The 26,611-nt window shown below is 52.0% G+C and overlaps 1 protein-coding gene across 3 annotated transcripts in view; it reads left to right on the forward strand.

The window, feature by feature from the left end:
- efhc2 (EF-hand domain (C-terminal) containing 2) overlaps window positions 1–26,611 on the forward strand; it is a 232,602-nt gene that overhangs the window by 197,164 nt on the left and 8,827 nt on the right. For all 3 annotated transcript variants that reach the window (XM_072513842.1, XM_072513841.1, XM_072513843.1), the window contains 2 exons: window positions 8,376–8,573; window positions 20,632–20,724. In XM_072513842.1, coding sequence (XP_072369943.1) covers window positions 8,376–8,573; window positions 20,632–20,724 — 291 coding nt within the window. The remainder of the gene's footprint in view (window positions 1–8,375; window positions 8,574–20,631; window positions 20,725–26,611) is intronic.

A 26,611-nucleotide genomic window follows, 5' to 3' on the forward strand; every position in this document is an offset into this window, starting at 1 on the left:
CCCCTGACAGTGTCTCCCAGGAATGTTATGTCTTAAAAGATTTGGCTTGAGCTGCAGGAATAGACAAAAGCCTCTTCCAGCATGCAGGCGGTGGAAGGGCAAGCTTAAAGCTGCAATCTGACTTGAGGGCCTCTATCAAAGGTGAATTCTAGCAGCAGAGGGAACAACTGTGAAAAGATCTACCAAGGCCATTGAAGAAGCAGGGACGAGGCTTCCGGTGGCGACCATGGAGGAGTAGGTCGCGCATTCGGCAGCTCCAGTCTGGAACCGACTCTCAGACCTTTTTCAGGAGTTTCCAGACTTTTTGGGGCAGACTGGTGAAGCGAACACTGCCAAAAGGATTCCCTCTCGACTTCCGGTTGCGGCTATGCGGAGCTAAGCCGCACGATTCGGCAGCTCCCGCTAGCACGGACTTTCGGGCTCGTTAGAGGAGCCCCAATGGATGCAACCCGTGGGGAAGGGAAGAGAGAGGTCCCCCTCCAACTTCTATGAAACGGACCAGAAGTGAAACGGTCAAAGGGGCGGCACTGGAGCAACGGGAGAAGCGAGGGAAAGAAAACAAAATGGCGGCGGCCAGGGACAAAGGGGAGCTGCAGGAGTTCATCAAGCGCTGCTTCGAGGAGCAGCGCGAGGAGATGCGCAAGGAGATGTTGGCGCCTATGCTTTCGGCAATTGAAGGACTCGGGATCACCCAGAAGGCCCATGAAGCTAAGATCCAGGAGGTACAGAAAAGAGTCAGTCAGAACGAGGACGAGCTCGTGGGCCTGGCGGTGAGAGTGGAGCAGAACGAGGCGCTACACAAGAGGTGGGCGGGAAGACTCGAAGACCTGGAGAACAGGTCGAGGAGAAAGAATCTGCAAATCCTGGGTCACCCTGAGGGAGTGGAGGGGGCTGATGCCGGGGCATATGCGAGCACGATGCTCGAGGCGATGATGGGCACGAAGGCCCCTTCGAGGCCGCTGGAGTTGGACGGGGCACATCGGGTGCTGGCGAAGAAGCCCCAGGCAAATGAGCCGCCAAGGGTGATGGTGGTGAGGTTCCACCGGTTCACGGACAGAAGGCGCAGAGCAGTAAGTGGGACAATGCAGAGATCCGAATATACCCGGACTGGAGCACAGAGGTTGCAAAGCGGAGGAGGGGAGAGAGGGAAGGGGGGGGGTGCGGGAAAGGTTGCTGCTGCACTGGCCGAAAGGGAATGGGACACAGAAGAGGTGGTCGGGACGGGGGTCCCCCCTCTGGGGGACTGGAGGGTGAGGGAGACGCGGACACGGGACTGGCCCAGAAAAGGAGATGGCTAGTCGGCGGGGCGTGGTTGGGGGGGGGGGGGGGGGGAGCGGGTGAGAGCCCCTCCAATCCGGCTGATAACGTGGAATGTGAGGGGCCTGAATGGGCCGGTGAAGAGGGCTCAGTGTTCGCGCACTTAAAGGGACTGAAGGCGGACGTGGCCATGCTCCAAGAGACACACCTGAAGGTGGCGGACCAGGTCAGGCTAAGAAAGGGATGGGTAGGACAGGTATTCCACTCGGGACTGGACGCGAAGAACAGAGGGGTGGCAATATTGGTGGGAAAGCGGGTGTCATTTGAGGCCAAGACTATTGTAGCGGACAATGGAGGGCGATATGTAATGGTGAGCGGTAGGCTGCAAGGGACGTGGGTGGTGTTGGTAAACGTATACGCCCCGAACTGGGATGATGCAGGATTCATGAAGCGTATGTTGGGGCGCATTCCGGACCTGGAGATAGGAGGCCTGATAATGGGAGGGGACTTCAATACAGTGTTGGATCCAGCACTGGACCGCTCCAAATCAAGGACTGGAGAGAGGCCGGCGGCGGCCAAGGTACTTAGGGGGTTTATGGATCAGATGGGGGAAGTGGACCCATGGCGGTTTGCAAGGCCGCAGGCCAGGGAATTTTCTTTCTTCTCCCATGTACACAAAGCCTACTCCCGGATAGATTTCTTTGTTCTGGGTAGGGCGCTCATCCCGTGTGTGGAGGGGACGGAGTATTCGGCTACAGCCGTTTCGGACCATGCCCCGCACTGGGTGGAACTGAAGCTGGGAGAGGAGAAGGACCAACGCCCGTTGTAGCGGCTGGATGTGGGACTGCTGGCGGACGAGGTGGTGTGTGGGAAGGTGAGGGGGTGTATCGAAAGGTACTTGGAGGCCAACGACAACGGGGAGGTGCGGGTGGGGGTGGTATGGGAGGCGTTGAAGGCGGTGATCAGGGGAGAGCTAATTTCCATTAGGGCTCATAGGGAGAAGACAGAGGGTATGGAAAGGGAGAGGTTAGTGGGGGAGATTTTGAGAGAGGACAGGAGATACGCAGAGGCCCCGGAGGAAAGATTACTTGGGGAAAGACGACGGCTCCAGACGGAGTTTGACCTGTTGACCACAGGGAAGGCGGAGGTGGAGTGGAGGAAAGCGCAGGGGGCGACCTACGAGTATGGGGAAAAGGCTAGTCGGATGCTGGCACACCAGCTCCGTAAGAGGATGGCAGCGAGGGAAATAGGGGGAGTCAAAGATGGAAGGGGAGCCACGGGGAGCCACGGTTCGGTGTGCGACGAAAATAAACGAGGTATTTAAGGCCTTTTATGAAGAGCTGTACAGATCCCAGCCCTCAGCGGGGGAAGAGGGGATGAGTCGATTCCTAGATCAGCTGAGATTCCCGAGGGTGGAGGAGCAAGAGGTGGCTGGTTTGGGGGCACCAATTGGGCTGGAGGAGCTGAGCAAGGGTTTGGGGAGCATGCAGGCGGGGAAGGCCCCGGGACCGGACGGATTCCCGGTGGAGTTCTACAGGAAGTACGCAGACCTGTTGGCCCCACTACTGGTGAGGACCTTTAATGAGGCAAGAGAGGAGGGGACCCTGCCCCCGACAATGTCGGAAGCGACAATTTCTTTGATCCTAAAGCGGGACAAGGACCCACTGCAATGTGGATCGTACAGGCCGATCTCGCTCCTCAATGTGGATGCAAAGTTGCTGGCAAAAGTGCTGGCCACGAGGATCGAGGACTGTGTCCCGGGGGTAATCCACGAGGACCAGACGGGATTTGTAAAGGGCAGGCAACTAAACACCAATGTGCGGCGGCTCTTAAACGTGATACTGATGCCATCGGAGGAGGGAGAGGCAGAGATAGTGGCAGCTATGGACGCGGAGAAGGCCTTTGACCGAGTAGAGTGGGAGTGCTGCGTAGGTTGGGTTCGGGGTAGGGTTTATCAATTGGGTTAAGCTCCTTTACAGAGCCCCGATGGCGAGTGTAGTGACGAATCGGCGGGGGTCGGAGTACTTTCGACTGTACCGAGGGACGAGGCAGGGGTGCCCCCTGTCCCCCCTGTTGTTCGCATTGGCGATCGAACCATTGGCCATGTCATTGAGGGAGTCTAGTAAATGGAGGGGGGTGGTCCAACGGGGAGAAGAGCATCGGGTGTCACGATATGCGGATGACCTGTTGCTGTACGTGGCAGATCCAATGGAGGGGATGGTGGAGGTCATGCAGACTCTAAGGGAGTTTGGGGAGTTTTCGGGCTATAAGCTCAATGTAGGGAAGAGTGAGCTCTTTGTAATACAGGCAGGGGACCAAGAAAGAGGGATAGGGGACCTACGGCTGAGGAGGGCGGAGGGGAGCTTTCGGTATCTGGGGATCCAGATAGCCAAGAGTTGGGGGACCCTACATAAACTGAATCTGACGAGGTTGGTGGAGCAAATGGAGGAGGATTTCAAAAGATGGGACATGTTACTCGCTGGCGGGTAGAGTGCAGTCGGTCAAAATGGTGGTCCTTCCAAGGTTTCTGTTTGTGTTTCAGTGCCTTCCCATCGTGATCACTAAGGCCTTTTTTAAGAGAGTAGGCAGGAGTATTATGGGGTTTGTGTGGGCGAATAAGACCCCGAGAGTAAGGAGAGGGTTCCTGGAATGCAGTAGGGACCGAGGAGGGTTGGCGCTGCCAAACCTGGGGAGCTACTACTGGGCAGCAAATGTGGCGATGATCCGCAAGTGGGTTATGGAGGGAGAGGGGGCGGCATGGAAGAGGATGGAGATGGCGTCCTGTAAAGGAACGAGCCTGGGGGCGTTGGTGACGGCACCGCTGCCGCTCTTGCCGACAAAGTATACCACGAGCCCGGTGGTGGCGGCAATGCTAAGGATCTGGGGCCAGTGGCGACGGCACCGGGGTGCAATGGGAGCATTGGTGTGGTCCCCGATCAGGGGTAACCACCGGTTTGTCCCGGGGAAGATGGACGGGGGGTTCCAGAGCTGGCATCGAGCAGGGATTGGAAGAATGGGGGACCTGTTCATCGACGGGACGTTTGCGAGCCGAGGGGCCCTGGAGGAGAAGTTCGAGTTACCCCCAGGAAATGCCTTTAGATGTATGAAGGTGAGGGCTTTTGTGAGGCAACAGGTGAGGGAAGTCCCGTTGCTCCCGGCACAAGAAGTTCAAGATAGGGTGATCTCAGGTGTATGGGTCGGGGAGGGCAAGGTGTCGGAAATACACCAGGAGTTGAAAGAAGAGGGGGAAGCTCTGGTAGAAGAGTTGAAGGGTAAATGGGAGGAGGAGCTGGGGGAGGAGATCGAGGAAGGTCTGTGGGCTGATGCCCTAGGTAGGGTTAATTCCTCCTCCTCGTGTGCCAGGCTCAGCCTGATACAATTTAAGGTGGTCCACAGAACGAGGTTGACGGGGGCGAGGTTTCTGTTTGTGTTTCAGTGCCTTCCCATCGTGATCACTAAGGCCTTTTTTAAGAGAGTAGGCAGGAGTATTATGGGGTTTGTGTGGGCGAATAAGACCCCGAGAGTAAGGAGAGGGTTCCTGGAATGCAGTAGGGACCGAGGAGGGTTGGCGCTGCCAAACCTGGGGAGCTACTACTGGGCAGCAAATGTGGCGATGATCCGCAAGTGGGTTATGGAGGGAGAGGGGGCGGCATGGAAGAGGATGGAGATGGCGTCCTGTAAAGGAACGAGCCTGGGGGCGTTGGTGACGGCACCGCTGCCGCTCTTGCCGACAAAGTATACCACGAGCCCGACGGGGGCGAGGTTGAGTAGGTTCTTTGGGGTGGAGGACAGATGTGGAACGTGCTCAGGGAGTCCGGCGAACCATGTTCATATGTTTTGGTCATGCCCGGCACTGGAGGGGTTCTGGAGAGGAGTGGCGGGAGCAATATCTCAGGTGGTGAAAGTCCGGGTCAAGCCAGGCTGGGGGCTAGCAATATTTGGAGTAGTGGACGAACCGGGAGTGCAGGAGGCGAAAGAGGCCGGCATCCTGGCCTTTGCGTCCCTAGTAGCCCGGCGAAGGATCTTGCTAATGTGGAAGGAGGCGAAGCCCCCCATCCTGGAGGCCAGGATAAATGATATGGCTGGGTTCATAAAGTTGGAGAGGATTAAGTTCGCCTTGAGAGGATCTGCGCAGGGGTTCTACAGGTGGTGGCAACCGTTCCTAGACTATCTCGCGGAGTGTTAGAGGAAGGTCGGTCAGCAGCAGCAGCAACCTTGGGGGGGGGGGGGGGGGGGGGGAACGTCCTGGGAGGGGGGGGGGGGGGGAAGGGGGGACTGCCTGGGAGGGTGGATGAGCATCAGATAACATGAAGGGTTGGGGAAACTGGCACGTACGGGTGAGGGCCAGTGTACAAAGCTGTGTAAATATATCATTTTGCCATGTATATATTATGCTCTGCGCGATTTCTCGTTTTTTTCTTTGGTACGCGGGGGGGGGGTTATTGTTTGTAAGGAAGAAAAATTGTGTTAAAAAACTTTAATAAATATATTTTTTAAAAAAAAAGAAAGACCAGCGATGCCTGCACACCTTCGGCCGTTGCGGGCCTCCCCCTCTGGGTCACGCCGTGGCCTGAGGGCGGCCGGGTCATCAGTGTGTGGGATGTGCCCCTGCACATGGGACACTGCCTCAAGTCTCTGTCGATGCTGCTGCCACCACCTTCTCCGGCGTCTGGCTGCCTAGCCTGTCAGCAGCACCGCAAGGGCAGCCTCCGCGTGGTCCAAGATATCAACCATCACGTGTGATACCTGTAAGGAATTAGAGTGGGTGAGAAACTGACAACCAGTGGCATCTTCCACCCCAAGACAGTCCATACCCCCGTGCCCCTCCCCCCCCCCACCCCCCCCACACACCCTTGCCATCTGACACGCCCTGCCCAATCACCCCTGACCGCAGTGGTGGCTCCTCATCACCGGAACCCAGACCCTGAACCGCAGACACCTGCACGTAATGTTACCTGGCACCGCAGACACCTGCACGTAATGTTACCTGGCACGGGCACAAGTCCCATCCCTGGTGCACACACCCGTCCTCTGCTCATGGAAATGTCCCCTGTGCTGAGGCCCAGCCCTGGGTTTTCGGATGTTGGCTGCTGCATCCGTGGTTTTGCTTCCTGCAGTGTTCAGGCACAATGTCTTGGCATCATGGTCTCATTAGGATGCAAGGCAATAACTCCCACATGCTACATTGCATGCCTACCCACGGGAATCCACTTGGGAGCTGTGAAGTGCGCACTTCATTGCGATTGCCAATTCCCTATTAGCAATAGCCATCAGCGCATGGCCAGAGGTCTCCATGGTTAGTGAAGTTGTGGGAGTTCGATGGGACAGAGAGGCAGGGACTGGGGTTGTCCCCCCGCAACGGGCATACATGATCGAGTGGGTGGAATGGCACACCCGCGGGCGCTGAGACACCCATCCCCCACCAGCCATGGGGCGACCCCTCCCCTAATGGTGGCCACCCACCCACCCCCATCTGGGCTCCCCCCACTGAATACTGGGGCAACAACCCCAGTGCCCCGGGCTCATTGCCCGGAAGTGAAGAATGCTCTGGGAAAAAAGCTCCTCGTCACCAATATAATAACCTCACCAAGACCAGTCTTCAGACACAATACCCTTTTATTTACAGAACGGGAAAGGCCATAGCCACGGCTTCCAGCACACAAATCCAAGCCAAGGAACTACAGAATACTGGCACGGGGTGAAACAGCAGATTTTAAACTCCCTATGCTCGTTTCCCATTGGGCTAGCTCGGTTTGCTCAATGGTGCCATTTTTACTCCATGAAGCCCAAGGGAACATCTATTGATGATCCCCCCTGTCTTTGGGCCACCATAACACAAGGACTCTACTTCCATAACCTTTTCAGGAAGAGAGCTTGATATACCTTCAATTCACCAAGAGGCCGAGAGAGCGAGTGAACATAAGGCTTTATTAGTCGTGAACTTGCCTAGCCAGAGTCGGTTGTGCAGATGAGTGCGACCCGCAGGTGGCCAGGTTATATACGGCCCCGGTGAGGGCGGAGCCCGGTGGGTTACAGTACAGTACCTGGAAGCAGCTCATATCACCACTTCCAGGTCAAAGGTTACATTAGGTGGAGACAATGGTTACAATGTCATGCATTATGGCGAGTACATTCACCACAGAGCTCCAGATACTCACAGCCTTCTGAGAGAAAAAAAATTCACCTCATCTCTGTTGTAAATGGGTGACTCCTCGGGCTGGATTCTCCGATCGCTGACACTGAAATCGCGTTCGCCAATCGACCGGAGAATCCACTTTTACACTGGAATCGAGGGGGTGGGGGCGCCGTTTTTACCGATGATCCGCCGCCTCAAAAACGCAGAAGTCACCTGAGGCCCTCCCCTGATGATCTGACCCCAATGGGCCGAGTCCCCGACGGCGAGAGACACGTGTCCTCACAACTTTCGAGGACCTCGTGCGGTGGACTGTGTACAGCGCCGCCAGAGTCGGGGGGAGGGAGCCATTCTGCTGGCGGGGGGACTTCAATGGGGGATGGTCCGGTGGTGGCGAGGGAGGATACAGGGGGACAGTTTTTGGCAGGCCGGATCCGCGCGTGACCGGCGCCATGCTGTACGGCGCGGCCGCCGCTATCCGCATGCGCGGCCATGGACATGGCCATCCTGCGGCCATATCCGCAGGTAAAGCTGGGGGCTTTACGCTGCATGGCTGCCAGCCCCCCAACGGGCGGAGGATTGGTGCGGGAACGACGCCGACTTTCTGGTCGTAAGACCAGACGGATCCTGCGGACATAGCTGCAAAATCGTAGAATCCTAATTGTGACCGCTAGTTTTAGATTTTCCCACAAGAGAAAACATCCTCTCCATATGAACCTTGTCAAGACCCCGCAGGCTCTTATATGTCTCAATCAATTCCAGACTCCAATTCTCAGTGCCCATCAGTAACATCATTTGAAGCCTAACTTGTGACAATAAGCGATTTTCAGTTCATTTTTCATTTCAGTTAGTCAGGTAACATTACAAATATAGTATCATCTACAGATGCAAGATATTTGAACGCTTAAATTTACTTCCATTTTTAATACGTTATAGATGATAATTACTGCCTGCAAGAATTTAGTTATTCTTTGTTTTTAAACAGGAATATTGTGATTCAGATTGGAGAAGGTCTGCTCACTGAACATGAAGTCATGACAATAGGCCGCTATTATAGCATCCGTGAAGAACAAAAGACAGACATTTGTCTCATACTGCACGTTGTCCAAGAGGCTTTGAGGAAGAGCGCCTTTGAAGATTTTGTCAAAATATCTGATGCCTTTATCTATGAGGATCGACAAAGGTAACAACTGTAGTAATAAATATTGGGCAACAATGTCAGTTATCAGTGAATTCCTAGCATTCTCTAGTGATTTGGAATGTAATATTTAACCATATTATCCATATTCTTCAAGTTATCGGGTGGCATGGTGGTCAATGGTTAGCACTGCTGCCTCACATCGCCAAGGACCCGGGTTCGATCCCTGTCCGGGTCACTGTCCATGTGGAGTTTGCACATTCTCCCTGTGTCTGCGTGTTTCTCACCCCCGCAACCCAAAGATGTGCAGGTTAGATGAATTGGCCACGCTAAATTGCCCCTTAATTGGAAAAGAAACCCTAATTGGGTACTCGAAATATATTTTTTTTATTTTTCAAGTTATATTCTGTCTGCAATCATTTTAAAGTACTGGGCTGTAAATATTTCATCTGTTTATGAAAGCAATTAATTAGAGTCATAGAAATGATTATATTTTTTTCAAGTTGATCTTTTAGCAACAGCATATGAGAATTTTAGCTTTTGCTATTGTCTCAGATTAAAAGGCTCTTTAAAGCATTAATGTATACATGTTTCTTGATCATTGATATTATAATAGCATTTTAACTTTGAAATTTTATATGAAATTCGACTGTAAATTATCTAAGCATTTTGCTCTTCCTGAACAATTTACTTAAAATGTTATAACAAGAATGTAAACAAACAGAAACCAAAAAAGAGAGAATAACTTCAGAATGTTATTACATTGGAGCCAAATACATTGGATAACATAATTTCATACATACTTTGCTGAAATTTGTTATTGCCAATTTTTGTCCCTCTTTCTTCTTGCATGGTGAGTTCATGAGTACCAATTACCTTTGCTACCTTATGCAAGTGTCCAATTTTTAAACATCAGCCTGTGAGTATGGTGAACTATTTGATCATGGATGGCATCACAGCCAAGACTAATTAGGACAAATCCACAGACATCTATTTTCTTGACCTTGACCACATGCATGATTTCATTAGACTTCTTGTGGCACTGCTGCCTTAGGTCTAGATCCCAGGAATTGATCTACCCTTCTGAGAGCAGTCCTTTAGGGTCTCTTGGCCCCATGCCTGACCATGGCATATCTCCTCTTGCAAGTATTAATGTCTCCAGTGCTCTATCCATGTGTCTGGTTCTCTCTGTGTGACTTGGTGTACAGTTTGTAAGACTTTAAATTCAGCAATCTTTTTTTGCAGCTTCCTTTTAAGAGACAGTCTGCCTTTAAGGAAAAGCAAGCTGCCTGCACCATGTAGTGTGCAGCAACACTCTCTGGTGTCTCCTGCTGTGTACTCTGAAGGCTCGAGACCTTTCCCAACAATCATGCAAATAAGGGGGAGTATAGGCAAATTTTGAGTCTTACCCACCTCAATCTGAATGGCATGGACATTCCACGAATCACAGCCTCTATACCCCAAAATCAGGGTGAATGAATTCCACGCCCATTTTCTTTTGCAGGACTATTTCTGGTATCCCTATACACATTCTGTATTCGGTGATTAATTCTCACAAGCACCGATGCTGTAAGGTTCAACCTTTATTCAGCAGCTCAGTGGCCACCATCTTAGAATTGTTGCGAAGCTACACATTTTGGCATCATTTAGTTATTTTGATATATCGCAATTTAAAAACAGATAACCATAACATAATATTAAGTCACTTCAAGTGAGCAGCAGTATTCTGCAGCTACTCTGAGTAACTATTTCCATATTCTATCGCATAGGATGAGGAATCCTATAGCAGATGGTGTTCGATGTCATCCAACATCAGAAAGTGCATAAAAAACAAAGCCTATGAATTGTAGAACCCTTCCATCCTTCCCCTCAATTCAAACGTCACCTTCGAGTGTTAGAAACTCCAACAGATACCCCCACCACACCAGGGCACAGGATGGAGAAACTGACCTCCACCCCAACAGGACCTGCCTTCGGGCGATCAGCAAGGCGAAGGCTAAAACATCTGCCTCCGCACCCGCTTCCAACCCCGGCCAATCCGATACCCCGAATATGGCTTCCAGAGGATCCGGTTTAAGCTTCATATGTTCCACCTTCAAAATCACCCTGAAAACCTCCCTCCAATACCCCTCCAGCTTTGGACAGGACCAGAACATATGAACACGATTTGCGGGACCTCCCCCGCAACATTCACAAACATCCTCTACCCACTCAAAGAGTCCCACTCCGAGAGATTGCGATAGGCTATCAACAATTGCAAGTCCATAGACATGGACAACTACATGCTGTCCCGCAACGTGGACAACGCGGAAGGCTCTGACACCGGTTATTAATTCCCCGAACAACAATTGCTGCACCTGTGTGGACGATAAGGGAATAGTGCAGATGGGCTTTAGAGTGGTTTCAGAGGTCGGCGCAACATCGAGGGCCGAAGGGCCTGTACTGCACTGTATTGTTCTATGTTCTAATGGTGTCTTCTCTTGTCCCAGATTCGCCCATAAATCGCTGACACCAGCCCTTCTCAATTCCCCCTGTCGTCAGCACCTCCTCCAACAGTGTGGATGCCGGCGCCACCGGAAAGCTCTCCTTCTTAGCGAAATCTCGGATCTGCATATACCTAAACATTTCCTCCTGCCCCAACCCATATTTCGCCCTCAGCTGCTTCAGTCCCACAAACTGCCCCACCCCCAGAAACAAATCCTTTAGTGCCCTGACTCCCTTCTCCTCCCTTCTCCGACAATTCGCATCTCACTTCCTGTGGTATTATAGGTATTACGGTACCTGATAGGCTAAAGCACCCTTGGTGGAAACTGTATGCTTTCTTTTTTTTTTTTAAATAATATTTTATAACTGTATGCTTTCTATTGGTTAGAGTGTATCATAGCTCCACCCTGATAGGCGGGGTGTAAGAACCCGTTCTGCCCCAGCAGCCCTTATTCTGTACCTGAGCTGCTGGGGGAAACATCTTGCTTAATAAAGCCTTCAGTTGGACTACAACCTCGCTTTAGTGGTCATTGATCGTGCATCAATTTAATAAGCTCGTTTTTTTAAGAAGACAGGATGGAGCTCCGAATCAAGCCGGAGTGTCTGCAACTTAGCCCCCATGCGGCGAACTCAGCGGCAATCTTCAAGCACTGGCTGGCGTGCTTTAAAGGGTATCTCGAGACGGCCGAAAACGCACCCACGGGAGAGCAGAAACTGCATATCCTGCACTGAAGGGTGAGCCCGGAGATTTACACCCTCATCGAGGAAGCGGAAGACTTCGATGCAGCAATAGAGCTGCTAAAAGGACACTATATTCGCCCGGTAAACCAGGTCTACGTCCGCTACCTGCTTGCAACAAGGCGACAAACCCCTGGGGAATCACTGGAGGAATTCTACTGTGCACTCCTGGTGTTGCGCAGAAGCTGCGGCTGCCCGCAAGTTTCAGCTAGCGAACACACGGAACTCTTAGTCCGGGACGCTTTTGTGGCAGGTGTGCTATCGGCACAAATCCGCCAGCGCCTGTTAGAAAAGAACACCCTGGGTCTCAGGGAGGCACGGGCCCTTGCAGGCTCACTGGACGTGGCCTCCAGGAACGCCTGCGCTTACGTTCCTGTCCGCGCGGCAGCCCCCTGGGCAGCATGGAACCCCTCTGCGGCCGACCCCAAGACTTCCCCAATTCCCCACAGGCCTGCGCTGCAAGGCTGCCTGGCAACCCCGAGGGGCCCCGCTGCTACTTTTGCGGGCAGGCCAAGCACCCCCACCAGCGCTGCCCTGCCCGTGCATCCACCTGCAAGGGATGCGGCATAAAGGGCCATTTCGTGGGGGTATGCCAGGCCTGGGCGGTTGCCGCGGTCTCCAGTGGCGAATGTGGACCGCAACCACAAACCTCTCTACGGGCCCCGTGCGGCCAGCAGTCGCCGCCACCTCCATATCCCAGGGCCACGTGCGGACCCCGGGCGCCGCCATCTTGTTCCGTGGACGCCACGTTGGAGGGATGGGCGCCGCCATTTTGTGCACCCCCAGCCATGTGCGACCAATGGGAGACACCATCTTGGATGAAGTCCCAGGACCCCAGCTCAGCTGACCACACACTGCCCGAACAGAACTCTCAACTGCTGCGACTAGCCTCGGTGACTCTGGATCAGTCTCGGCCTCGAACGCTCTCAACCGCTACGACGACTGTATTCATCAGCGTGCATGAGACGTCCTGCCTAATCGACTCTGGGAGCACGGAGAGCTTCATACACCCCGACACGGTAAGGCGCTGTTCTCTCCTCATCCACCCCGTTAATCAAAAAATCTCCCTGGCCTCCGGTTCACACTCAGTGGAGATAAAGGAGTTTTGTATAGCAAACCTCACAGTCCAGGGAAGGGAGTTCAAAAATTTCCGTCTCTACGTCCTTCCCCACCTCTGCGCGGCTACACTCCTGGGTTTAGACTTCCAGTGTAACCTCCAAAGTCTGACCTTCCAATTCGGCGGCCCTAAGCCCCCCCTTACTGTCTGCGGATCGCGACCCTTAAGGTCGACCTGCCTTCCCTGTTTGCGAACCTCACCCCGGATTGCAAACCCGTCGCCACCAGGAGCAGATGCTACAGTGCCCAGGACCGGATCTTTATTAGGTCAGAGGTCCAAAGGCTACTGAGGGAAGGGGTCATTGAAGCCAGTAACAGCCCCTGGAGAGCTCAAGTAGTGGTGGTAAAGACCGGTGAGAAGCATAGGATGGTCATCGACTACAGTCAGACCATCAACAGGTTTACGCAGCTGGACGCGTACTCTCTCCCCCGCATATCCGACCTGGTAAACAGGATCGCGCATTATAAGGTCTTCTCCACGGTGGATCTCAAGTCCGCCTACCACCAGCTCCCCATCCGTACTAGTGACCGCAAGTACACTGCCTTCGGGGCAGATGGGAGGCTCTATCACTTCTTAAGGGTTCCCTTCGGTGTCACCAACGGGATCTCGGTCTTCCAGCGCGAGATGGACCGAATGGTTGACCGGTACGGTTTACAGGCAACATTCCCGTATCTCGATCATGTCACCACCTGCGGCCACGACCAGCAGGGCCACGACACCAACCTCCGAAAATTTCTCCAGACCGCTAAAATCCTTAACCTTACATACAACAAGGATAAATGCGTGTTTAGCACCGTCCGTCTACCATCCTCGGCTACGTAGTGCGAAATGGAGTTATGGGCCCCGATCCTGAATGCATGGAGTTCCCCCTCCCTCACTGCTCCAAGGCTCTGAAACGCTGCCGAGGGTTTTTTAGCTACTATGCTCAGTGGTTCCCCAACTACGCGTACAAGGCACATCCCCTGATCCAATCCACAGTTTTCCCCCTGTCGATAGAGGCCCGCCACGCCTTCAGCTGCATCAAAGCAGACATTGCAAAGGCCACGATGCACGCCATCGATGAGTCCCTCCCCTTCCAGGTCGAGAGCGATGCGTCCAACGTAGCTCTGGCAGCCACCCTCAACCAAGCGGGCACACCCGTGGCCTTCTTCTCCCGTACCCCTCCATGCTTCCGAAAACCGCCATTCCTCAGTCGAAAAGGAGACCCAGGCCATAGTAGAAGCTGTGCGACATTGGAGGCATTACCTGGCCGGCAGGAGATTCACCTCTCCTCACTGACCAATGGTCAGTGGCTTCCATGTTTGATAATGCACAGCGGGCAAGATAAAAAATGACAAGATCTTGCGGTGGAGGATCGAACTCTCCACCTACAACTACGAGATCTTGTATCGTCCCGGGAAGCTAAACGAGCCTTATGATGCCCTGTCCGCGGCACATTTGCCACCGCACAAGTGGACCGCCTCCGAGCCCTCCACGAGGACCTCTGCCACCCGGGGGTCACTCGATTTTTCCACTTCATCAAGACCCGCAACCTGCCCTACACATCGAGGAGGTCGGGACAGCCACCAGGGACTGCCAAATCCGCGCGGAGTGCAAACCGCACTTCTACCGGCCAGAGAAAGTGCACCTGAATAAGGCTTCCCGTCCCTTTGAAAGCCTCAAACATGGACCTGAAAGGCCCCCCTCCCCTCCACCGACCGCAACACGTACTTCCTGGACGTGATTGACAAGTACTCCCGGTTCCCATTCGCCATCCCCTGCCCCGACATGACCGCAACCACCGTCATCAAGGCCCTCCATAGCATCTTTGCACTGTACACTTACATACACAGTGATAGGGGGGTCCTCCTTTATGAGCGACGAACTGCGTCAATTCCTACTCAGCAAGGGCATCGCCTCGAGCAGGACGACAGTTACAACCCCCGGGGTAACGGACAGGTAGAGAGGGAGAACGGAACGGTCTGGATGATCGTCCTACTGGCCCTACGGTCCAGGAACCTCCTAGTGTCCCGCTGGCAAGAAATCCTCCCGGATGCCCTCCACTCCATCCGGTCACTGCTTTGTACAACCACCAATCAGACACCCCACGAACGTCTCCTTGTCTTCCCTAGGAAGTCCTCCTTGGGGACCTCGCTCCCGACCTGTCTGGCAGCACCCGGACCCATCCTGCTCCGAAAACACGTGCGGGCGCACAAGTCGGACCCGTTGGTCGAGAGGGTCCATCTGCTCCATGCTAACCCCCAATACGCCTATGTGGCGTACCCCGACGGCCGACAAGATACGGTCTCCCTACGGGACCTGTTGCCCGCTGGAACCCCACGAACATTTCAGCCACCAGTCCCACCCTCCCCTTACAGGAGGATCGGTCCTTCCGTTGCCCCCGTCTAGGCCCCCCCACCCACCGACGCCCCCCGCAGGCGCTCTCTTCCCAGGTCAGCCGTTTTTCCCACCAGCGCCGTCTAGGGGTGACGAAGCTGCCATGGAGATCGAAGCCACGCTCCCGGAGTCACAAACGCCCGAGCCTCCACCGGAGTCACCACCGGAGCTCCGACGATCACAGAGGACGACCAGGGACGATCAGGATTGACTGATTGCCTCATTTTAACTGTAATCTGTAACTATAAACCATCAAATGTACATAGCTACCAGACTTGTAAATAGTTGCTAAACACTGTACGGAGGTATTACGGTACCTCCATAACTAATTATACCATGTTGCTACGTTTTGTAGTTTCTGGCCATCACCCCCGCCGGACTCTTTTTTTAACAGGGGGTGAATGTGGTATTATAGGTATTACGGTACCTGATAGGCTAAAGGCACCATTGGTAGAAACTGTATGCTTTCTATTGGTTAGAGTGTATGATTGCTCCGCCCTGATGGGCGGGGTATAAGAACCCGTGCCGCCCCTGCAGCCCTCATTCTGCACCTGAGCTGCTGGGGAAACATCTAGCTTATTAAAGCCTTCAGTTGGACTACAACCTCACTTTAGTGGTTATTGATTGTGCATCACTTCCCTGGCTCAAATCTGTGATTCAGTGCTGGCGCGACTGCCTCCAAATTTTGAACATCGCAACTACTACCGGACTCCCTGAGTATTTCCCCGGGGCCATCGGGAGTGGCGCTGTTGCCAACGCCCTCAGCCCCGACTCCCTGCTCAGACTCTCCTCCATTCTAACTCTCTAGGAGTCCCCCTCCCCCAACTCAGCTCCTCACCTTTTCAGCATTTGCCGCCCAGTAATTATGTAATAAATTCGGAGAGCCCAACCCCCCTGACTGCTGTCATCTCTGCAACAGCACCTTCCTAATCCTAGCCACCTTCCCCCACCCCATATAAACGAGGTAATCCTCTTTCAACCTCCTTGAAAAATGCCTTTGCAGGAAGATCGGCAGGCAGTGAAAAATAAACAAATATCGCGGCAACACATTCATTTGAATTGCCTGTACCCAACCTGCCAGTGACAGAGGAAGACCATCCCACCTTATCAAGTCCGCTTTCACCCTCCCCACCGAACTAGTAATGTCACACCTACGGACTCCCCCCCCCCCCAATCCCATGCCACATAAATCCCCGGATATCTAAAGTGGGTCGCTGCCCTACGGAATGGCAGCCCCCCCCCAACCCTGCCCCCACCCCTGGCGGAGAGACCACAAAAAATTCACTTTTATCTACATTTAGCTTATGCTCCGAAAAAGACCCAAACACTCGAAGCAGCTCCAATATACCATCCATCGACACACTCTGTTCTGATACATACAACAGTAAGTCGTCCGCACACAAAAAGACCCTATTCTCTACCTCTCCAAACTCCTCAACGCGATGGCCAACGGCTCAATCGCAAGCGCGAACAACAGTGGGGACTTAGGACATCCCTGCCTGATCCCACGGTGCAGAGCAAAGTACCACAAATTCATGTTATTCATGTGGACACTCGCCCTCGGCTCCCTATACTCCCTATACTATCTTACCCAATCTACAAACCGTGGCCCAATCACAAACTGCTCCAGAACCGCCATCAAATACCCCCACTCTGTGCATCCAATACCATAACCACCTCTATCTCCCTCCCCTCCGCCGGCACCTTAACCTTGTTCAGCACTCTCCTAATATTCAATAAGCTGCCTCCCCTTCACAAACCCCGTCTGATCTTCCCCTTTCATCTTCGGGAGGCACTCCTCCAACCTTCCCGCCAATGCCTTTGACAGCACCTTTGCGTCCACATTCAGAAGTGATATGGGCATATACAACCCACATTCTGTCGGATCCTTATCCTTCTTGAGCAACAGGGAGATTGATGCCTCCCCCAAAGTCTGCGGCAACATCCCCTTCCCGGCGCCTCCTCAAACATCCCCACCATCAGCGACGCCAATTTATCTTTCAATTTCTTGTAATACTCCACTGAAAACCCATCTTGCCCTGCTACCTTCCCCGATTGCATCCTTCCAATCGCATCTTTTATCTCCTGCTCCACTATCGCCCCCTCCAATATGACCCTCTTCTCCTCCCCCAACCTCGGGTATTCCAAACCATCCAGGAATTCCTGCATCTCCCAATCCTCCCCACGTGGCTCCGACCTATACAATCTCTCGGAAAACTCCTCAAATACCCTAATAATCTGATCCGGAGCCACCACCACCTATCCCAAACCTGAACAATTTCCCTCCCGCTGCCTCCCTCTGAGGCTGGCCTGCCAACATGCACCCTGCCTTCTCTCCATATTCGTAAACGGTCCACTTGCCCGCTTCAGTTGGCATGCCGCCTTCCTTGAGGATAGCCGGTCAAAGCTCGACTGCAACTCCTTCCGCTTTTCCAACTTCGCAGGATCCCCGTCTTCTGCATACCGCCTGTCTATCTCCAACATCTCATGTATTACTCTTTGATGCTCCACCCTCTCCTCCTTATCCACCTTTGCCTTAAACGAGATCACCTCACCCCTCACCACCATCTCTAGAGCTTCCCAAACCACCGCCTGCGAGACCTCCCCCGTACAATTAAACCCCACGTATTCCTCAATTACTTTCCCAATCAAATCACAGAACCCTCAATCCCCCAACAGCCCCACATCTAATCTCCATCGCGGCCTCTGCACTGCCCCCCTCTCCAACACCATATCCACCCAATGCGGCACACGATCAAATGTCACAATTGCCGAATATTCCGACCCCTTGATCCCAGCCAACAGCACCATCCCTACCACAAAAAAGTCAATCCGTGAATATACCTTATTTCCTTACCGAGGAGAAAAAGTGTACTCCCGTTCCCCCAGGTGCAGAAACCTTCAAAGGTCCACCCCTCCCATTTCCGCCATTAGTCCAGCCAAAGTCTTCGCTCCCCCTGACGGGAAAAGCGAGGCCGGCCGTGACCTGTCCAATCTCGGCTCCTGCACCAAGTTCCAGTCTCCACCCGCTATCAATTTGTGTGAATCCAAGTGTGGGATTGCCCCACACACCTTCTTCACAAATCTTACATCGTCCCAGTTGGGACCATATGTGCTTACCAGAGCCACCAGCCTCCTCTCCAATGCCCCTGTCACTACCACATACCTACCTCCCTTGTCCGCAACCACTTTCACCATCTGGAACCGTACTCTTTTGCTAACCAGTACCGCCACCCCTCGAGCCCTGCCATCAAATTCCAAATGAAACACCTGTCTAACCCAGCTCTTCCTAAGCCTCACGTGATCGTTCACCCTCAAGTGAGTCTCCTGCAGCATTGCCACATCGGCCTTCAAACCATTCAGATGCGCCAGCAGCCTTGATCTCTTGACTGGGCTTCCCAACCCCCTCATATTCCATGTAACTATCCTTACCGGGGGTGTCTTACCCCTCCCCTCCCTTCTTATCCACCATCATCATAATTCCGAGCCCTGCCGCAAGAGTCTGACCCGCCCCTATCCATTGTTAACATCAAACCCTTCCCCATCCCAGAATCCCCCGCTGCACTTCCTCTCGAAAAACCGTCACCCAGTTTCAATTCCCTCCCCCGACTTTCACACCTCTTAGGCCCAATCGAAACCTGCTCACCAGGCTCCAATGTCCGCAGCCCCTCCCCTATTCCATTCACTAGCCGACTTAAGTTAGCTGCCGAGGGGGCCGCCACCCAAGGCTTTCCCTCACCTCTCCTCCCGCCCAGGAAAAACATTCAAACCCAAACATCTCAATAAAATAAAACTGTTGCAACAAAGAATAACAATCAAAAAACTTAACCTCTAAAACAGCATGAAATACAAAAGAAATTAACAATGTAGGTCAAAAAACAAAACTTTTCTCGGCTCCCAACTCCCCATTCACAGTCCACAACCCCTCTTCAGTTCCAGTCTTCACTTCTGTCTCAAGCCTTCTGCCTTCACGAACACCTCCACCATCTCGAAGTAGAAATCTCTGGCGTTGTAGGTCGCGCTCAACTTTGCTGGATACACCACTCCAAATCGCACCCCGTTGTTGTATAATGCCATCTCCACTCGGCCGAAAGCCACTCGCCTCTGCCAGCTCCACCGTCAAGTCCTGGTAAATACGAACACCAGCACCAGCCCACTGCACCATCTTTGCCCAGTTCAACAGCTTCTTCTTCATGTGGTAATTGTGGAAGCAGATGATCACTGCCCTTGCCGACTCATTCAACTTTGCTTCGGTCTCAGCGACCAATGGGTTCGGTCCAGTTCATACTGTGAGTGCTCCTCTCCCTCTCCCATCAGTTCCGCCAACATCTTGGTGAAGTACTTCGTCGGTCTCGAGCCCTCCCCCCCTCAGGCAAGCCCATAATCCTCAAATGTTGCTGCCTCGAGCGGTTCTCCAAGTCCTCCAGCTTTGCTCGAAGCCCCTTATTGGTCTCGATCACCCTCCGCAGCTCATACCCCGTCAAGGTCAGCTGTACGCTGTGCTGCGACATGGCCTCCACCACTCCCTTCTTCTTCTTGCCCTGCTCCCTCACCACGGCCGATGTCTACGCCACAGCTACTCGGGTCAATGGTCTCCTCCACCAACGCCTTCAAAGCCACTGCCATCCTCAATACCTCTATGTGCTTCACAGACTGCTTCTCCAGCTCCAAAGACATCACCTCAGTCATCCTCAGTGCGGCCCCACCCGACAGCCCAGCCTCCGCCGTCTTGCCAACCCCCTGGCTGGCCCTCTAACTCTACGGTGAACACTCACTCACTCCCTTCTTCACGGCTGTTTTCCTTAGCCATTTTGACATCCTTTGCCTTCCTTATGTCTTCCTACATTCACGCATTCACAAATTGCCTGCAGGCCCGGACTTTAAAACTCCTAAAAACACGCCTCAAGCAGGAGCCACCCAACATGCGGCTTCCCCTCTACATGCCACCACCGGAAGTCCAACTCAAATGTCAGTTATCAAAAAAATTGAAGGGGCACCTTTTTAAAAATTGGTGCCCTCCTCGCTTATCCTTGTCTGTTTTGACAGGATGCCTGTTAGACCATTTTTTGGTACAAAGTTATAGCAATTGCAAGAGCTGCAATAACCTGGGAGGTTCCTGTGCACTTGAACAGTGCAGCTATGCACTGAGGGAGGGACCTTGATTGTTGCAAGATGTGCATTGTTTAAAATATCCAGGAAAATTATTCCCAACGTAAAATTGCAAATTTCCTCCATTTTTCCTCATCATACATTCTGAAGAAAATTTGGAAATTTAGCTCAGAGTTTTTTTGATGTGTATTTTTCTCCTTAACTGTACCAATAACCAGGTGTCGTCATTGTAGTGTGCAAGTCATGACTTATTTAATGTTTTTCCTTATTTTTTTACAGAACTGGATTCTTGCCAGTCCAGGAAAGTAGAAATATTTTGAAAGGTTTCCAGCTGCTTATACCAAATGAAATTCTTGATGAAATGATTTCAAAGTAGGTTTATACAACAAATAGAAATTCTGTGATGAGCAATCGTTGATAAATTGTGTACCTTTTGCAGCAGTGTGATAACAGCATTAACCCTCCAGAGAAAAACATTGCAATGGGAATTGTTTGCATTAGGTCATTTTAAGGGTTCTAATAGGATTCCATTTGCACATTAGTCAATTTTCATGCTTGTGTTTGGAGTGGAATGGGGCATTAGCATCTACAGAATTTGAGAAAAAGAAATTGTGCCATTCTGCACACACAACGCAAAACAGGCAGAAATCTAAAATTCATATGCAAATTGGGGCCCAACTAATTTCAGGATTGCCACCTGTATTGCTACTGACAGTACTTTGACCTGCCCACAAAGCACAAATTGGGATTATGTTTTTTTGGTGATAATCAAAATGATATTTAGTTTCTGTCAGGTATAACTCTGGAAAGTTTTAACAGACTTGTTAAAGGGAGCTTTTGACAACACACATTTTCATCATCTGTGTTCCTTTGGGAATTAAATTGTATTTACTGGACTTCCAGTGGCAGCATGTAGGAAAAGATCGCACATAAGGGCGCTGGGGCCTGATATGAGAGAGATTGGGAAGGACTTTGGAGGCAGTGCGGTAGCATGGAATGGTGCTGAAGGGGGTGGAGGAGACCTTGTCATGACACAACGACCAAATAGCCTCGCTGCAAGCTCAGCTGCTGGTGCTGGAGGAGAGGATTAAAGGTCTGAGGGCAAAGGTCGAGGACCTGGAGAACAGGTCAAGGAGGCAGAACCTCAGGATGGTGGGGTTGGCGGAGGGGGTGGAGGACCCGAGTCCGACCAAGTGCTTTGCCCAGATGTTTGCAAAATTGATATGTGGGGAGGGAACAGCGATGTCCCCTCCTGGCCCACCAAACCCTCTGGTTGAGGCAACTGGCGAATTAGCCGTCACGAGCTGTGATAGTGTGTTTCCACAGTTACCAGATGAAGGAGCTGGTCTTGAAATCGGCCAAAGAAAATTGGGAAGTGAGGTGGGAAGGCAGCAGCAATTCATATTTATCAGGATGTCAGGCAGAGCTTGCAAGGAGGCGTGCGGTCTTTAATAAGGTGAAGTTGGCATTGTACAAGAGCCATATGCATTTTCATGTGGTGTACCCGGCGAGATTGAGATGTACTCACAACTCAAAGGATCACTTTTTTGAGACATCAGAGGAGGCGCGGCGGCTTTCGTCAAAGAACAAGGCCTTGGACTAATTTGAGTGGGTTTGAATGGGATTTAAAAAAAAAAAATCTTTTTATTGGCTTTTCTCATATTTATAAACAGTTGTTACTTACATACATTACATTTTTCTTGCCTGCGCTAATTTGCTTTATTTTACAGAGAGGTTTGTTTTGTCCTTCATTTGACTAACTGTACGTACATTTTACTGCCCTCTGGATCTGTCTATGATATCCCCCCTTCCTCCTCCCCCCTCCCTCCTCCCCTGCATTGGTTTCAGCACCCTTCCTCTTCTCTTGTGGTTTCCCCATTTTTCTCCCCCCTCCCCCCCAGGTTGCGCAGTGCTTTAGTTTTTAATCTTTTTTTTTTCCCTGGCTTACTCCTCGTTGCTGGCCTCGAACAGGTTTTGGAACAGGCCGCCGAACTGCCCCCAAGTATCCAGGAAGCCTTCCTCTGACCCTCGGGTTGCGTACTTAATCTTCTCCAGGTGGAGAAATTCCGAGAGGTCAGCGAGCCAGTCTGCAGCTTTGGGTGGTGCTGCCGATCGCCAACTGAGCAGGATTCTCTGGCGTGCGATTGGGGAAGTGAAAGCAAGGGAGTTGGCCCCCTTCCTCATGTGTAGCTCTGGCTGCTCCGATACCCCGAAGATTGCCACTTTTGGGCATGGCTTCACCCTCACCCCCACAACCTTGGACATTGCCTCGGAGAAGGCTGTCCAGAACCCAGCAAGCTTGGGACAAGCCTAAAACATGTTGGTGTGGTTGGCCTGGCCCCTCTGGCACCGTTCACATTTGTCCTCCACCTCCGGGAAGACCTGCTCATTCGGGTTCTGGTCAGGTGTACTCTGTGCACCACTTTGAGCTGCATTAGGCTTAGCCTTGCGCAGGAGGAGGTGGAGCTCACCCTGCTCAGTGCTTCGCTCCAGAGTCCCCATCCTACCTCTATCCCCAGTTTGTCCTCCCATTTTTGTCTGGTCCTGTCCAGTGGTGTTCGAGCTCTGTCCAGTAGCTGTCTGTATATTTTCCCACATAGCCCCCCCTTCTCGCTGCTTGTGCCTATCAGGTCCTCTAGTAATGTGCTTTCTGGGGGTGAATGGGATTTTAATGGATGTTGAAGGGACGGGATTGTTTGGGGATTATTTTAATTTTTTTTGTATGTTTGGTTAAATGGGATTTATTGTTCTGCATTGGAATGCATATGTCGTTGGGATGTGATGGGGGGGGGGGGGGGAGGGAGGGGGGCAAAGAGGTTGGGGATAAGGATTAAGGCAGTAATGTGGATAATATATGACCCAAAATGGAAGGTTGAGAAGTGTAACGGCATTGGTTTTGATTATTCCTTTGTGGCGGGAGGAATGGGGGAGTTTTGATCTCTCTTCTTTGTTCATTGGGGTAGCACGGTGACACGGTGGTTAGCACTGCTGCCTCACAGTGCCAGGGACCCAGGTTTGATTCCGACCTTAGGAGACCCTCTGTGTGGAGTTTGCACATTCTCCCTCTGTCTGCTTGGGTTTCCTCCGCGTGCTCCAGTTTACTCCCACAATCCAAAGATGTGGAGGTTGCCCCTTAGGGTGGGGTTGCAGGAATAGGGCGGGGGATTGGGCCAAAGTCAGGTGATCTTTTGAAGGATCGGTGCAGACTCAATATGATGAATGGCCTCCTTCTGCACTATAGGCATTCTATGATTGTGTGGGGGTCTTTGCGGGGGGAGCTACCTCACTAGCAGTTAGAGCTCAGTGAACAGTGGTGAGGTGGGGGGAGGGGCAGCATCCTGTTGGACCTGAACAGACAGGTTTTGATGAGCCTAGAAGGTGTGTTTGGTGGGGGGAGGGGATGGTAAGGAGACAGCTTTGTTTGATGGTAGCTGGCAGGTTTTTGGGTTAGGGGAGGGAGGGGGAAGGGTAGATTACTGATGGTGACCAGTGTTTTTTTTTCTTTCTCTCACCTTATGGGTAGGGCTGGCGGCCATCTAGGGTGGACCTCGGCTCTAGGAACTTGGAAGAGGGAGGGGATAATCCCTCACGGTGGAAATGGCTGACTTGAGAGGAAAGGGGTGTGAGAGACCCCGATCATATTAGTCAAGTGGAACATTAGGGGTTTGGGGGGGCGGCTCAGTGTGGTGAACATATTGCTCCTGCAATTCACCACTGTATTGTACTGTACTATGTTGATGCCCCTGTGGGCTCCGCCTGTGGCTCCGCCTGCGGCTCCGCCCCCTCGGGGGTGGTATATAAACCTGCAGCCTGTAGGCGGCACTCAGTATAGAGCAGTCGCAGGTAGGCACAGATCTAGCTTATTAAAACCACTGTTCACTTCTACTAATCGTCTCATGTGAATTGATGGTCACATCACTCAGTTAAACAATTGAGAGTTTTCTCTCATCTGAAGAATTTAAGGGCCGATGTGGTGCTTCTGCAGGAGACCCACCTGTAGGTGCGGGGATCTGACTAGGCTTCGGAAGGGCTGGCTGAGCCAGGTGTTTCAATCCGGCTTTGATAGCAGGGCCTGGTGGGTGGCAATCTTAATTAATCCGTTTTCTGGTGGGAAGGGTTGTGGCAGATCAGGGAGGTAGGTACGTTATAGTCACTGGGATTGTGGAAGGTAAGTGAATGATGTTGGTGAATCTGTACGCCCCAAACTGGGACGATATAACATTCATGAGGAGATTGTTGGCCGCAATACTAGACTTGGATGTGCAAGATATGCATCAGTTGATCTTGGGGGGGGAGACTTGAATTGTGTCCTGAATCCAAAACTAGACTGGTCTAAGCCGAAGTCGCTGGCCTCTTCGGCAAAGTGTTGGTGTTTATAGGGGGGGGGGTGGTGAGTACACGGCAGGCAGCAGATCCATAGTAATTTATGCACCCTGGGGTAAGGAATTCTCTTTTTTCTCTTCAGTACATAAAGTATATTCAAGGATTGAGTTTTTAATGATGGTAAAGTCTCTTCTGCCTGAGGTGAGGAAAGCTAGAAACTCCGCGATATTCATTTCAGACCATGCTCCACATTTGGTATGAGAAATAGATCCGGTTCAGCGGCTGGCATGGAGGCTGGATGTGGGATTATTGGTAGACTTGGGGGTTCTGTGGATTGATAGTGAGGCCGATAGACGAGTATGTGGGGTTTAATGGGAATGGATCAGACCCCCCCTCGGTTCAGTGGGAGGCTCTGAAATCAGTGATTACAGGGGAGATAATTTCACACAAAACGCATATGAATAGGAAGGCAAGGGAGGAATGCCAAAGGTTGGTAGATGAAATCTTGGACGTAGACTGAAGGTACTCAAATGATCCAACCCCAGAGCTTCTGGCTAGCAGGAAGAAGCTGCAGATGCAGTTTAACCTGTTGTCTACAAATAAGGAGGTGCAGCAGTTGTGGTGCTCGAGAAGGTTATGTATGAATATGGGGGAGAAGGTCAGTTGTCTCTTGGCTTGCCAGTTGAGGCGGCAGGTGGCCTCCCAAGAGATTATTCAGGTCAGAAACTTGGGTGGCGGGCTGGTGTCCACATCAGACAAAGTTAATGGGGCGTTTGAAGAGTTTTACAAGAACCTTTATAGGTCGGAGCCACCTTTATAGAGGGGTGGGGGGGGGTGGAAGGCTTGTGTCGGAGTTTCTGGAGGGTTTAGAGTACCCTGAGGTGGAGGAGGAAGAGTGTGAAGGGTTGAAGAGGCTGTTGGGCACAGAGGAGGTCTTGACAGCAAAGGGCAGTTGCAGACAAGACGTTTGCGGGACAGCTGGTGTTGTTATTAGTGGGGATGTTCGAGGACTCTGTAACACGTCTTCCCGGTCCGAGACGCTGTTATAAGCACTAATTTCACTTATTTTAAAGAAGGATTAGGACCACTTGGAATGGCCAATATATTGGCCAAGTTGTTGCATTGAGGCTGGAGCCATGTATTCCTCAAACTATCGGGGAAGATCAGACGGGTTTTATTAAAGGCTGACAATTGTCGTCTAACGTGCTTTCCTTGTCTGAGGGATCGGATCCAGAGGTAATTGTCGGATTCGATGCTGAGAAGGCATTCGATAGGGTAGAATCATAGAATTTACAGTGCAGAAAGAGGCCATGTGGATATCGTTTTGCAGCCTTGGAGTAGTTTGAGTTGGCATCAAGTTTGTGTCCTGGATACAACTGTTGTATAAAGTTCCAACAGCTAGTGTCCACACCAATAACATGCGTTTGGGGAATTTCCAATTAAATAGAGGAACAAGGCATGGGTGCCCTATGCCCCCCACCTCTTGTTTGCATTGGCGACAGAACCTTTGGCCTTCACCTTGAGGGCTTCAGATAAGTGGAGGGGTTAGCGAGGGGAGGGATGAAGGAAAGGGTGTCCCTGTACGCCAATGGTTTCTTACTTTATGAGATGCACCCAATCCCCCCCATGGGCGATGTAATGGGAGTTGCTGAGGCGCTTTGGCTCCTTTTCAGGCTACAAGCCAAACGTGGAAAAAAAGTGAGTGCTTTGCAGTTAAGCGCCAGGGAGGGCGAGTCAATCTATGGGTGCTACCTGGCTGGTTCCAGCGTTGGGTATCTGGGGGTTCAAGTAGCCCGGAATTGGGCCCTTCTCTGTAAGCTGAACTATACGAGCTTGGTAGGTAGGGTCAGAACTGATCTGCAGACGTGGGATAATCTTCCTCTGTCCTTGGTGGGCAGGGTTCAGTCGATCAAGATGAACACTGTGCCTAGATTTT

This window comes from Scyliorhinus torazame, chromosome 8, assembly GCF_047496885.1.
Source record: "Scyliorhinus torazame isolate Kashiwa2021f chromosome 8, sScyTor2.1, whole genome shotgun sequence".
Taxonomy (NCBI): domain Eukaryota; kingdom Metazoa; phylum Chordata; class Chondrichthyes; order Carcharhiniformes; family Scyliorhinidae; genus Scyliorhinus; species Scyliorhinus torazame.